Below are 13201 nucleotides of genomic sequence, written 5' to 3' on the forward strand. Positions count from 1 at the left end.
TTTATTATACAAAACAATAAATCATCAATTGACCTGATAACAAGGCACATAATCCAACAAAAACAAATTGATGACGATTGGGCCAAGTTCAGGGTAAGCTTGTAAATTGCAACTTTCCCGGGCTTTGCCAGTCAGCACTTTTTTTGCCCTTTTCTCGCTCTTTCTAATTTGTTCCAACTCTTGCGTTCCCATCCCACCAGCTTTTTAGGCGGCAACAAATTAATATTAATATTAATTTTGTTTTTGTTTTTGTTCTTATTTTTATTTTTTTTTTCCCTCTAGCAATGACGACCGGAGCGCTGCCGCTCTTGCGCGCCAGTGCTGCAGGCCGATTCCTGCTGCGATCATGTCGTCATGGTAGTGGCGGTAATGGAATTGGCCAACTGGTTGGTCATGGTCGCCGGTTTCATCGTAGAGGTGGTGACGTTCGTCATGACTTGCTAGATTTGAACAAGAATCATCGTGTTGTGATTGATCGTCAGTTTCGAAGGCTGAGTACCAACCCGGATCCGAAAAAGGATGATGACTTGGATAAGGAGAAATTTGATGCCCTTTTCAATGGCAAGTAGTAGTATTAGTACCTTGATGGTTTTTATGTCGATTATTAACTTTATCGGTGGTTTTAGAATTTTTGAAAAAACGTCAGGAAGATTTAGATAAAAAATCAAGACCAGAAAATGATCAAGTTTTGCAAGACAGGCTTGAAGAATCAAACAAGCGACTTGAAGATTCTAAACGCAGGTTGGAGCAAGAATTTAAAAAATACAGAAAAGAATCACAGGACGCCAAAAAAACCGAAGAAAATCAAGAACAAGGTGACAAAGATGACGAGAGTTCGAAACAACATCAGCAATCTTCCAACAGTTCTACTGCTGGTGGTGGTGGTGACAAAAGCAAAAAAAAAAATGAAAACAGTATCGAGTTTAATATTCCGCCGTTGGGTGCATCCCATTTTGTTATTGCCGCATTGTTGGCATTGCTCACGATCAAATTGTTTGATCAGCCACTCGGCCGCGAATTAACATGGCAAGAGTTTAGAACGTCTTTATTGGACAAGGGATTTGTTGAACGTCTTACCGTGGTCAACCGCAACTTGGTCAAGGTCACGTTAAAGGACACGGCCGACGCGACCGTGAGGCAAACCCAGTGGTTTTTCACGATCGGCTCGGTTGATTCGTTTGAACGAAACATTACGGAAGCGCAACGTGAACTCGGCATCAAGTCTGAAGGCTTTTTACCCATCGCATACGTTGACGAGCGCGGATTTTGGAACGGCGTGATGTCGTTGTTACCCACGATCCTGTTGTTTGGCATGATTTGGTTCATGACTCGCAAGAGCATGCCCGGATCTGCCGGTCCCGGTGGCGGCATCTTTGGCGTGGGCAAGTCCAGGGCCAAGTTGTTTAATCAAGAGAAAGATGTCAAGGTTAAGTTCAAGGATGTGGCCGGCATGGATGAATCCAAGGAAGAAATCATGGAGTTTGTCAATTTTTTGAAAGATCCGAAAAAATACGAGAAATTGGGGGCCAAGATCCCGCGAGGCGCGATCTTGAGTGGCCCGCCAGGTACGGGTAAGACGTTGATTGCCAAGGCGACCGCAGGTGAGGCCGGCGTGCCGTTCTTGTCCGTGTCCGGATCAGAATTTGTGGAAATGTTTGTCGGCGTGGGAGCGTCGCGCGTGCGAGATTTGTTCAAGACCGCGCGCAAGCTTGCACCCTGCATTATCTTTATTGATGAGATTGATGCGATTGGCAAGAGCCGGTCACGCGGGCTTGCCGGTAATAACGACGAGCGAGAGTCGACGTTGAATCAACTTTTGGTGGAGATGGACGGATTCCAGACCGACGAGCACGTGGTCGTACTTGCGGGCACAAACCGGATCGACGTGCTCGATCCGGCCCTGACCCGGCCGGGCCGGTTTGACAGGCACATTCCGATCGAATTGCCGGACGTGGAAGGCCGGATCGAGATTTTTAAAGTGCATTTACAAAAAGTCAAGACCATGTTGGACCGGGCCAAGTTGGCCGGCCGCTTGGCGGCGTTAACGGTCGGATTTTCGGGAGCCGACATTGCGAATTGCGTGAACGAGGCGGCATTGATTGCGGCGCGTAAGGGTGCGTCCACGGTGGAGATGAAGCATTTCGAAGCTGCGATCGAGCGAGTGATTGCCGGAATTGAAAAAAAATCACGCGTGTTGTCGCCAGAGGAACGACGGACGGTTGCGTATCACGAGGCTGGCCATGCCGTGTGCGGATGGTACTTGCAATACGCGGACCCGTTGTTGAAGGTGTCGATCATTCCTCGCACGGTGGGCGCGTTAGGATATGCACAGTACGCACCGGCGGATCAGATGCTGGTTTCGGAATCGAGTGTTAAAGATCGCATGGTGATGGCCCTGGGCGGCCGCGTGTCGGAAGAATTGCATTTTGAATCGGTCACGTCGGGCGCGGTGGATGATTTCCGCAAGGTGACGAGGATGGCGACCATGATGGTTACGCAATGGGGCATGAGTGATAAGCTGGGTTGGGTTTCGTTCGAACAGGATCAAAACAATCCGGCCAAGCCGTTTTCGGATCAGACCGCAAAGACGATTGATGACGAGGTTCGCAAGATCGTGTTTGAAGCTCATGGCCGATGCCAGCAATTGCTCAAGGAAAAGCAAGACGAGGTCAAGATCGTGGCCGAAGAATTGTTATCCAAGGAAGTCATATCTCGGGAAGATATTGTTCGATTGCTGGGACCGAGACAGTTTGCGGACCGCAACGCAACGTTTGAAAAGTACATCAACAGTGACGTCGAGGGCACGGCACCGTTGCCGCCACCACCACCACCACCGGTGCCAGGAGAGACGCCTATTGCGTAGGCGTGATTAGTTTTGCAGTATTTTTTTTTTTTTTTTAAATTTGTTGAATTTGTTGAATTCGCCATATATTGTCCAATATATTACCGTGTATATATCTCGAGAAAATTCTAATGGTTCACCCTAACCCGTATTAAAACCCAACAACATTTTTTGTTTCACCACAAAAGTCACGCGTTTGCACGTGACTCTGGGCTGGGGCATGAAATTCGAACTCGAACGGCCGTTTTTGGTCATTCGCGGCCCCGGGGTTGGCCAAATTTATTTATTTATTTGTTTTTCATTTTTTTTTTTTTGGCTAATCTTTGATATTAAGTTCTTTAGGCAGATGTGGTATTTCCAAGCCACAATCTGTTAAGAGATAGTACTGTTTCAAGAAAATTTTATTTTAAAAACTGAAATTTTTGGCCCATATCTCTCGAGAGTTGCGGATAACCCCGGTATATACATAGAAATTGCGTCTGTGCGTTTTTTTTTTTTTCTATTGTGGACATAGAGTTGTGTGGTCCATCGTCGTGTGTACGTACTCTCCATCAAGAACTTGACTTGAATTACGCTTCACCATCCATCGGTCAAGGCAATCAATCAATGGCAGCCATAACAGTAAGGGTTTCCTTTTTTTTTTTTTTTCTCGCTGAAACTGGTGACCTAACTTCAATGCAGGACATTCCACCATCATCTTCATCGGCACGACGGCGCCCGTCGGTGACGACGGCGCCGTATTCGATCCCACGAAATGGGCTTCATCATAATCACAATCATCCCTATCACCTGTCGCCGCTGTCATCATCCATGTCATCATCACCTTCCTCATCTTCGCTCTACCCTTCACCGCCATCGTCAATCTCGTCATCACTCGGCCTGTCGTCCGCTGCCACAACAACCGGATCGTCATCATCACTAACACGGCGGATCTTGGCTGCCCGCCGGTTTTCGGATTCGGGGGAGTCAATGTCCGGCAGACTTAAGGAAGAACTCAAGTGTGAACTGTGCGGCAAGGGATACAAGCACATCTCTTGCCTGACCAAGCATTTGTAAGTCTACATTTTTTTTTCTTTTTTTTTTCTTTTAAAAATTACACGATTGGCCCGCAGTACATTGTCCGATAGTCCGGACGGTCATGCTGGCAACATGAGCATGGCATGTTGTTGTTGGCAAACCTGCCGACTTGCTTTGCGGCATTGCCAGCTGTTCGTCATCGGAGGTCATGTGCGCGCGACCGTCGCTTACATAACAATGATGATGCATGTCCATGATGACTAACCGCTTACGTGCGCGCGCAGGTGGGAGCACACGCCGGAATGGACCGTCACGTCGAAATTGCTGATTTCCAAGCATCAGCAGGTGCAATTGCTCGAGGCGGCTTCGATCCTGGTATCCATGACGGAGGAGGAAGATTGTGACGAGGAAGGTGATGAGGTTGACCGGATCATGTCCCCGGGCTTGTCCCTGTCATCAGCATTGTCGGCGTCGTCGCGGGCGGATTCGGCTGACGTGATGGTGTTTGACGACGACGACGACGACGATCGTCATTTTGATGATGATGACGGCGACGTGGTTGGCGTGTTTGGTGAAATGGATGATTAAGTATTTTGTTGATTTAAACCATTCATTCATTGTCATTTTTTTTGTTTTTTTTTTGTTGTCGTCGTTGTCGATTGTGGTGTTTTTTGAACTTCAAGAAGGCGTTTTATAGTATTTTTTCGTTTATATACATATTTGTATGTATCATTTTATTTGTCAATCATTAAACATGTTTATATTATTCTACTATGTACAAGTCTTTTTGCTGGTGTTGTTGCATTCATGGCGATATACCTAGTCTAGGCTTCACCTGAGCCGGCCTCGCTTTTCCAAAAAATCCTTGGCCTCGTTAATCTTGGTGGCCAAATATGGACTGCCACCACGATCCGGATGGTTTAGCAACATGATTTTGCGATGAGATTCTTTTAATTTTGCCTTTGATAATGATGACTCGTTTAGACCGAGAATGAGCAATGCTTCCTTTGAATTCATCTTGTTATCAAACCCGCCTTTATAAAACTTGTTGGAAGCTGATGATGCAGACGCCGGCAGGTTGCGGTATCGTTGAACTGCACGGATGCCGACCCTGGTTGCCAACGCCAACGCGGCAATGCCTGCTCCAATTATGATCGGATGGCTCTGTTAATTTTTTTTTTTTTTAATGATTAGAAAATTGAAAAAACTAAAACATAATGTTGTTGCAAAATCATCAATATCTTACCATGGTGTAATCCTTGGCTTCTTGCACGTAGTTGTCAAATGTCTTGACGGTTGCGATTTCCGGCTGCCGTGGCGATGATGATGATGAAGGTCCAGCGGGCAACAAACTTCCGGCGGGGATATCTGAAGATCCAGAAATTGATCCAATAATATCTTCAACCGAAATTACAGAATCTGAAGATAATGATGGCGTGGCGGCGGTGGTCGTCGTGGTGGTACTAGGCAATGGTGACTCAATCTGCGACCGAGATTTATCGTCACTAGTCTTATTGTTACTTGCAGTCGAGAATAACCCCCGAATCCAACTTGACATGCTCGGAAAAAAAAAAAAAAAAAAATGCAAATTATTTCGTATCTTACGTTAATTGATTTATTTATTTTTTCTTTTTTTTTTTCCCGAAAAGTTTGGTCAGCATGTGAGCGGTTCGTACCGGCGCTTTCGATTGTACACTATTCGAACAGTTTATCAACGAAACGAAGCTCGATATATGGCATGGCTGAAAAGGCAGTAAGTATAAAAGTTGCAGCGGATCGTTTGATTTTTTAAAATTTATTAATTGGTTAGTGTACGATCTATGTGGTTGATCAGTCCCCGTCCATGACTGGCCGGCACCTGCCTGGCCTGCAGGCGGCTGAGGATGGTAACGACAATGAGGTCAAGAATAATTTGCAACTGGTATTGGAATACTTGCAGGACAAGATTGGTTCTAAAATTTATTCTAATCGCAAGACTGACGTGGTGGGAATCGTCGGCGTGGGTACGGCCACGACGGACAACGTCGTGAGTAACGACGATCAGGCAGGGTATGATCACATCACGGCCCATTTCGGCATCCGGCAATTCATGGCATCAGATTTTAGGCAATTACGTGACAAGTTAGTGGCAGGTGATTTTCAAGGTGACATTGTGAGTGGCATCGTGGTGGCGATCCAAATGATTTCGTTATATTGCCGGCATTTAAAATACGTGAAGCGAATCGTTGTGTTGTCGAACTTAAATGCCGATCTCGGATTGGATGATGAAGACGAGTACGCACCGATTGCGCAAAAATTGGCTGACGAACGTATCGGCGTGGAAGTGTTGTGCGTTGGCAATGCCAAAGATTCGTCGCAACAACAACAACAAAATTGGCACACGGTCGTGCCGAGGTTCTTGCAATTTGCCAAGCAATGCGGCATGCCGTACGGTGAATCGCATGAATTTGAGGCAGTCATGCGTGAATTGCGAGATGTGCCGTTGTTCAAAACCGTGAGATCCGTGGCCACGTATTCGGGCATGCTCACGCTGGGTGGTAGTAACAAGGGCGGTGAAAATCATCATGATGACGCCCGGCTGGCGATCGAGGTTGAAAGGTTTGCGCACACAAAGATTGCGGCTGCCATGAACTCGACCGCGTACGCTGTCAGTGCTGAGGCAGACGACGGCGTGATTCGGGACATTAGTCATGAGATTCGCTATAAAGTGCGCAAACAACGCAAAGACGACGACCACGACGACGACAGTGACGAGGAAGATAAAGAAAATGATGATGAGTTTGAAGTTGGCAAGCAAGATTTACAAAAAGGTTACATTTACGGTGCCACGGTGGTACCGATAAGTCATGAAGATGAGCAAAACTTGCAATTTCGCAGTGACAAGTCGTACGAAATCGTCGGGTTCGTGAGCCGGGCCACGGTCAAGCCATGGGAGCTCATGTCCGAGACAAGTTACGTGGTTGGGCATCGCAAGAACGCGCGGGCACAGTTTGCGTTGGCCTCGTTGGCCCGGGCCATGGAAGAATATGAATACTGCGCCGTGGCCAGGCTCGTGAGCAAGCCAGACAGCCGGCCGGTCATGATGTTGCTCATGCCGGAAATTACTGCCGCGTTTAGCGTGTTGGTGGACGTGCGCTTGCCGTTTGCCGAGGATTGTCGCAAGTTTCGGTTCCGGCCGTTAAACGAAGTGCGCGTTCTCAACAAATCCAACAACAACGGCACCGAAATCGTGACTGAGAATCATTACTTGCTGCCGACGCCGGAGTTGGTGACTGCCATGGACGCATACGTGGACGCGCTTGACGTGACCGACGCGCAAGACGCCGACGTGGACGCGCTTGACGTGGACGTGGGCAGGCCAGGCATGGTTGCCAATCCGGTGATTGCGCATGTGCAGCGGTGCGTGGAGGCACGCGCCGTGTCTGAAGACGCAGTTGATAAAATACCGGACCGGTTTGTATCCGCGTTCTCGCGCGTGCCTGATCGGCTGTTGACCGCAGCGGCAAAACAAGTGGCCAAGTTGCAGGCTGCGGCTGATGTTAAGCCGGTACCCAAGTTTAAATCAAACAAGAGGAAATACGCTGGCGTGAAAGCTGAAGATGAAAACGAACCGGCCACGTCAAGGCGGGCAGGGATTAATCTTGACCAGCTAATGAACGCCGCCGGTGGTGGTGATGACGACGAAGACGAAGGCAAGGACGATCTTGACATTGCGGATGAGATTTCGAAATGGCTGAGCCGGCCAGCGGATGAGGACCCGCGAAGTGAGCGGTTGACGCAGATCTTGACTGAAGCCGGCAATCAGATCATGCAAATGGCCAAGCAGGCACGCGACGGCGGTAACGGGCGCAAGGTGATCATGAGCAAGATTAAGCGCTTGCGTTACTACGCGGACACGTTGGAAGAACCAGAGATTTACGACGACTTTGTCGGCAAGTTGCGACAGGTTACGAACAATAACGAGTTATGGCAGGCAGTTTGCGCGCAAGGGTTCGACAAGATGTAAAATATATCGGAACCAAGGTAATAAGTAATAAATAGTAGTTTATTTAATTCTTTGTAGGCAAAACATGAGCGTTGTAGTAATCACGCACGACCTTGTCGAACGATTCATCGACCGTGAAGCCGAGCGTGAGCGGGTAAGAATTATCATATTCTTGAGCCCACGAGTACAAGATTTCTTTGATTGACAAGTCCTCGGTTTCGGACACGAGGTCGGCAGCTTGCTGGCCACCGACAGCTTGCAAGGCGTCCAACATTTGCTGCACGGACACGGTGAAACCAGGCAAGTTAACCTGGCGGATATGAGCCGGCAAGGCGTCCGTGTTGAGCGTAAACAAGGCATGCACAATGTTTTGCACCAACACGTCAGGCGAGGTTAACCATGCCCTGAACTGGCGGTCGAGCACGGGCACAACCGACGGCTTGCCCGCCAACGGTTCGCGAATGATGCCGGACAGGAACGATGACGCCGCCTGGGTCGGCTTGCCGGGACGGATCGACACGGTCGGGAACCGCAACGACACGCCGTCGATAAACTTGCGCCTTGAATAGTCATTAATCAAAGCCTCGATGATCAGTTTTTGCGTGCCATAGGAAGATTCGGGCGTGGGCACGACGCGCTCGTGCACGACCGCAGGGGCCGGCCGGCCGTACACGGCCAGGCTGGACGCATACACGACCCTGGCACCGGCAGCTCGCTTGCGAATGGCTTCCAGTAACGCCCTGGTGGCATCAACGTTGGCCCTGAGCCCGAGCTCGAAATCAGCTTCGGCACCGGCCGACATGATGCCGTGGAAAACGAGCACGGCGTGCACGGATCCGTCCACGACCGAGTCATCCCTGGCCAGATCTGCCTCGACCGAACGAACCCGGGCGGCGTGATTTGGATTTTGACTCGGTGCCGGTGGCGCAACCACGTCCACGAGCGTGAGCTGCACGTCGGGCCTGAGTTCGAGCAACCTGCGGGCCGTGATTTGACCCACGAACCCGGCGGCGCCCGTGATGAGAATGTGAGGCATGGCTGGTGTCGTTGCCGTGTGAACATGGCCGCCGTGACTGGGATTTTATGCCTGTTTGCAGCCCCGCAATTGGCTCCGGCATGTCGTCGGACGTCGGACCAAGGACCGGCTCCGGCGGTGATGCGCCCGCATCCCCCACCTTGGGGCTGCCCCGCAAAAAAAAAAACCCACGCCGCAGAACGTGCGGCGCGGGCCCGGGGAAGTTCAAAAGGGCCTGCTCCTGCCCGTCTGCCTCGAGGTTTTAAATAGTTGGATAGAAGCGTCATGATGGAAAAGGAAAATGCGGCAGGGTTGGATGAGCAGGTTGAATTTTCCGAAACCAAGCAAGAATTGTTTGCCCAGTTCGCTGGTAAGGATGCGGAGTGGGTCGAGTTCAAGCGCAAGCGGTTGGTGCGCAAGATTGACCGCAAGTTGCTGCCTTGCCTGGTCACCATGTACCTGTTGAATTTCTTGGACCGCAGTAATCTGGCACAGGCACGATTGGGAACGTTGCAGCAGGACTTGAACATGCACGGTACTGACTACAACCTGGCCACGTCGATTTTGTTTGTCGGATACCTGCTGATGCAATTGCCTTCAAACTTGTTGCTGACCAGAGTGCGGCCGTCAGTTTACCTGGCCACGGCCATGACACTCTGGGGTGCCGTGTCGGCATGCCAGGCTGCGTTGAATTCGTTCGCCGGATTGATCGTGTGCCGGTTCCTGCTCGGCGTGGTCGAGGCTCCGTTTTTTCCCGGCGCAATCATGCTCATGAGTTCATGGTATACCCGCAGCGAGCTCGCGTTTCGCATCGCCTGGTTCTACGCTGGGTCGGCATTGGCAAACATGTTTGGCGGCTTGCTCGGCGCCGGCGTGCTCGGGAACCTGCACAACGCCCACGGCATTTCCGGCTGGCGGTGGCTGTTTATCATTGAAGGTTCAATTACGGTTGCAGTCGCAATCATGTCCGGGTTTATCTTGCCCAATTTCCCCACCGCGTGCCGGTGGCTGACCGAGGAGGAAGCCGCGTTTGCGCAATGGCGCTTGTCGGTCGACGTCAGCGAGGCCGACGACGATCCAACCGCGGTCACGGTCAAGCAAGGGCTTAAGCTTGCCCTGAAGGACTACAAGTTGTACATGTTTGTGTTGCTGTTGCACATGTCGATCGTGTCGCAAACTTTTCAATATTTTTTCCCCTCCATTGTCAACACGCTCGGGTTCGACAAGATCACGAGCTTGCTGCTCACCGCCCCGGTATGGTTCTTGCAATTTGTCGTCTCGCTCGTGACCACGTACACGTCAGGCAAGTACCATGACCGGTCCATCCACGTGATTTGCTTGCTGATGGTGTCCATGGTCGGCAACGTGATCGTGGTGGCATGCACGGGCAACGGGGCCAGGTACTTTGCCATGTTTTTGATGCCGCTCGGTGCCATGTCGGCATACGAGATCTTGATCGCCTGGGTGGCCAACTCGTTCCCCAGGCCGATGGTCAAAAGATCGGCATGCATTGCCATCGTCAACATGACCGCCAACGCCGGCTCAATCTACGCAACCTACATGTATCCGGCATCGGACGGCCCGCGCTACGTCCCCGGCGGCTCGGCCAACGCCGCCATCTGCCTGGCAGTGGCAACCTTAGCCCTCGTGATCCGGTTCGTGCTGGCAAGAGAAAACAAGATCCTGGCCCGGAATGAGGTTGAACAAGGCAAGCCGGTCGGATTTAGATACGTATTGTAATTAGTTGGTTTAAATATGCATTTGCTTTTGTAATAAATTTTTTTTTTTGTATTGTAATCGTTGGTTATGTAATTCCACGCTTTAGTCCCATGAGTCAACCAGCGTTTGAGTCGAAATTAGACCGACTTGAGGCCTTTAAATCAACTTCCTCATCACCGTTCACCGTTTTACCCCCCCTCATTTGCTCCATTAGTTTGAGCCGTAACCATGAATAATCACCAGGCGCTGACTGAGAGGGCAAATATAAATATGCTGTTAAACCATCTCTCCTTGTCACCTGCCCCCACATGTCCATATTTGACCATTTTCCATCATGAGTTCTTCTTCTTCTTCTTCTTCTGTTGTTGCTGCTACTGCTGCTGCTGCTCTTGCGGATGAAAAAAAATCCCTTGACCAAGTCGAATTCTCTGCCACGTAAACCTTTCTTCATTCACTGAAAACGAAATTTATAATTATTTCGCTTCCAAAGATGAAGAATGGAAGCAGTTTTCCCGTCGCAAATTGTTGAAAAAAGTTGATGCCAGGTTGATTCCTTGTCTGGTCTTGATTTTTTTCATGAACTTCTTGGACCGCAGTAACCTGGCCCAGGCCCGGTTGGGCACGTTGCAGCAGGATTTGAACATGCGTGGCACTGATTACAACCTGGCCACGTCAATCTTGTTTGTCGTATGCCTCCCCACGCACACACACACGTCGCATGCAGTGCCGCCATATACATTTTTTTTTTTCGGCTGACAAGTAATATAGGGCTACCTGTTGATGCAATTGCCGTCAAACCTGCTGCTCACCAAGGTCAAGCCGTCATTGTATCTTGGCACGGCCATGACGCTGTGGGGCACCGTGTCGGCATGTCAAGCAGCAGTGCATTCATTCGGCGGCCTGATTGCATGCCGGTTCTTGCTCGGTGTGGTCGAAGCGCCTTTCTTCCCCGGCGCAATCATGCTCATGAGCTCATGGTATACGCGCAGTGAATTGGCATATCGAATCGCGTGGTTTTATTCCGGCTCGGCATTGGCAAACATGTTTGGCGGCTTGGTCGGCGCCGGCGTGCTCGGGAACTTGCACAACGCGCGCGGCATTGCTGGATGGCGGTGGCTGTTTATTATCGAGGGTTCAATCAAGGTCGGCTTGGCGATTATTGCCATCTTCATCTTGCCAAATTTCCCAAATACTTGCAAATGGTTGAGCATCGAGGAAGTCGCGTTTGCCAAATGGCGATTGGCGGTCGATGTCGATGTCGAACAAGATGACGACGTTGATGCGGTTACGGTCAAGCAAGGCCTCAAGCTTGCCGTCATGGATTCAAGCTATACTTGTTCATATTATTGCAACACATGTCCTTGGTCACGCAAACGTTTCAATAATTTTTCCCTTCAATCGTCAACACGCTCGGGTTCAACAAAATTACCACGTTGTTGCTCATGGCTCCGGTATGGTTCGCCACGTTCCGTTCCTGGTCTCGCTCGTGGTCACGTACACGTCAGGCAAGTACCGCGACCGGTCGTGGCACATCATCTTGCTCATGCTCGTGTCCTGCATCGGCAACGTGATCGTCACCGCCACCACAACAACCGGACCTCGCTTTTTCGCCATGTTTTTAATGCCCATGGGAGCCGTGTCGGCTTTCACAATCATCCTGGCCTGGGTGGCAAACACGTTCCCCAGGCCGATGGTCAAACGGTCTGCATCGATCGCGATCTGCAACATGATTGGCAACACGGCATCAAACTATGGTTCTTACATGTACCCGTCATCTCAATCCCCCAGGTACTTAACAGGCGGCACAGTCAACGCCATCATTTGCCTGCTCGTGGCTTCAATGGCGTTTATTATCAAGCTCGTGTTGTGGTGGAAAAACAAGAAATTGGCTACCGCCGAAGCTCAAGCAAACGCACCAATCGGGTTTCGATTTGTATTGTAATGAGCACAACGTTACAAATTAATTAAATGCCCTGGATATGATTCAAGATGTACATTATACAACTATTACAGGTTGAGTACAAATCGCATAAGCACCAAGGAGGGGCAGACTAGTAATAAATAGGCAATTAAAATGATCCTTAGCTGGGTTTGACAACCTTGGATTGTGAGAGTATGTACTTGCAAGATAATAAACAACGACTTGAACCCGGAATGATTAAACTGGAAAATAGCAAGACAAAATGACAGTACTGCCTAACTATAACATTTGCCCTGGCCAAAATGAGTCAGCAGACTAAAATAATGACTCAGCAAATTATTAGCTAAAGTGCACAAACAAAAGTTTGGCAGGCGGACTTGTGCGGTTCCGGTCTTGCGACCAGGTCCATGACTATTTGGTTTAATCAATCGATCCGCACTATGCTGGTACGGGGCGAATTGATGATTCCCAATCCGCGCCTCGGGTAGCCATGACGACAAGATATTAGTAACCAGACCTTGAGGTCTGCTGAGAAACGAAGAAAGAGCATTTATTTGGTGAATCCGGGGGGGGGGGGGGGGGGGGGTTTTTTTTTTATTTTAATTAAGAAGGGGGTATTTGGGGATAGACATCCATTAGACCAAAAATTAAGTTTTATTAAAAATTATGGAGAGCTTTTTAAACCGTAACGTATTAATGTTA

At 49.6% G+C, this 13201-nt stretch overlaps 6 protein-coding genes across 6 annotated transcripts; 4 read left to right on the forward strand and 2 right to left on the reverse strand.

Moving 5' to 3' along the window:
- The first annotated feature begins 166 nt into the window (after window positions 1–166).
- On the forward strand, window positions 167–2987 carry V1514DRAFT_338553 (peptidase family M41-domain-containing protein). Its single transcript, XM_066928852.1, has 2 exons — window positions 167–561; window positions 627–2987. The coding sequence occupies exons 1-2, from the start codon at window positions 285–287 to the stop codon at window positions 2861–2863; spliced, it is 2514 nt and encodes an 837-aa protein (XP_066780802.1). The 5' UTR covers window positions 167–284; the 3' UTR covers window positions 2864–2987.
- Window positions 2988–3075: 88 nt separating this feature from the next.
- Window positions 3076–4701, forward strand: V1514DRAFT_338554 (uncharacterized protein). The gene is made up of 3 exons (XM_066928853.1): window positions 3076–3463; window positions 3524–3894; window positions 4144–4701. The coding sequence occupies exons 1-3, from the start codon at window positions 3449–3451 to the stop codon at window positions 4445–4447; spliced, it is 690 nt and encodes a 229-aa protein (XP_066780803.1). The 5' UTR covers window positions 3076–3448; the 3' UTR covers window positions 4448–4701.
- On the reverse strand, window positions 4598–5455 carry V1514DRAFT_299623 (uncharacterized protein). The gene is made up of 2 exons (XM_066925516.1): window positions 5106–5455; window positions 4598–5023 (listed from the first exon to the last, which is right to left on the reverse strand). The coding sequence occupies exons 1-2, from the start codon at window positions 5415–5417 to the stop codon at window positions 4691–4693; spliced, it is 645 nt and encodes a 214-aa protein (XP_066780804.1). The 5' UTR covers window positions 5418–5455; the 3' UTR covers window positions 4598–4690.
- Window positions 5456–5597: 142 nt separating this feature from the next.
- On the forward strand, window positions 5598–7865 carry V1514DRAFT_322650 (SPOC like C-terminal domain-containing protein; the record flags this gene model as incomplete). Its single annotated transcript, XM_066926129.1, has 2 exons — window positions 5598–5612; window positions 5670–7865. The coding sequence occupies 2 exons, from the start codon at window positions 5598–5600 to the stop codon at window positions 7863–7865; spliced, it is 2211 nt and encodes a 736-aa protein (XP_066780805.1).
- A 21-nt stretch (window positions 7866–7886) lies between these two features.
- On the reverse strand, window positions 7887–9195 carry V1514DRAFT_218499 (uncharacterized protein). Its single transcript, XM_066924710.1, has one exon. The coding sequence runs from the start codon at window positions 8878–8880 to the stop codon at window positions 7909–7911; it is 972 nt and encodes a 323-aa protein (XP_066780806.1). The 5' UTR covers window positions 8881–9195; the 3' UTR covers window positions 7887–7908.
- On the forward strand, window positions 9148–12520 carry V1514DRAFT_286479 (major facilitator superfamily domain-containing protein; the record flags this gene model as incomplete). The annotated part of the gene is made up of 2 exons (XM_066925203.1): window positions 9148–10188; window positions 12089–12520. The coding sequence occupies 2 exons, from the start codon at window positions 9148–9150 to the stop codon at window positions 12518–12520; spliced, it is 1473 nt and encodes a 490-aa protein (XP_066780807.1).
- Between the last annotated feature and the right edge of the window lie 681 nt (window positions 12521–13201).

This window comes from Lipomyces japonicus (genome assembly GCF_038497905.1).
Source record: "Lipomyces japonicus strain CBS 7319 unplaced genomic scaffold V1514scaffold_77, whole genome shotgun sequence".
Taxonomy (NCBI): domain Eukaryota; kingdom Fungi; phylum Ascomycota; class Lipomycetes; order Lipomycetales; family Lipomycetaceae; genus Lipomyces; species Lipomyces japonicus.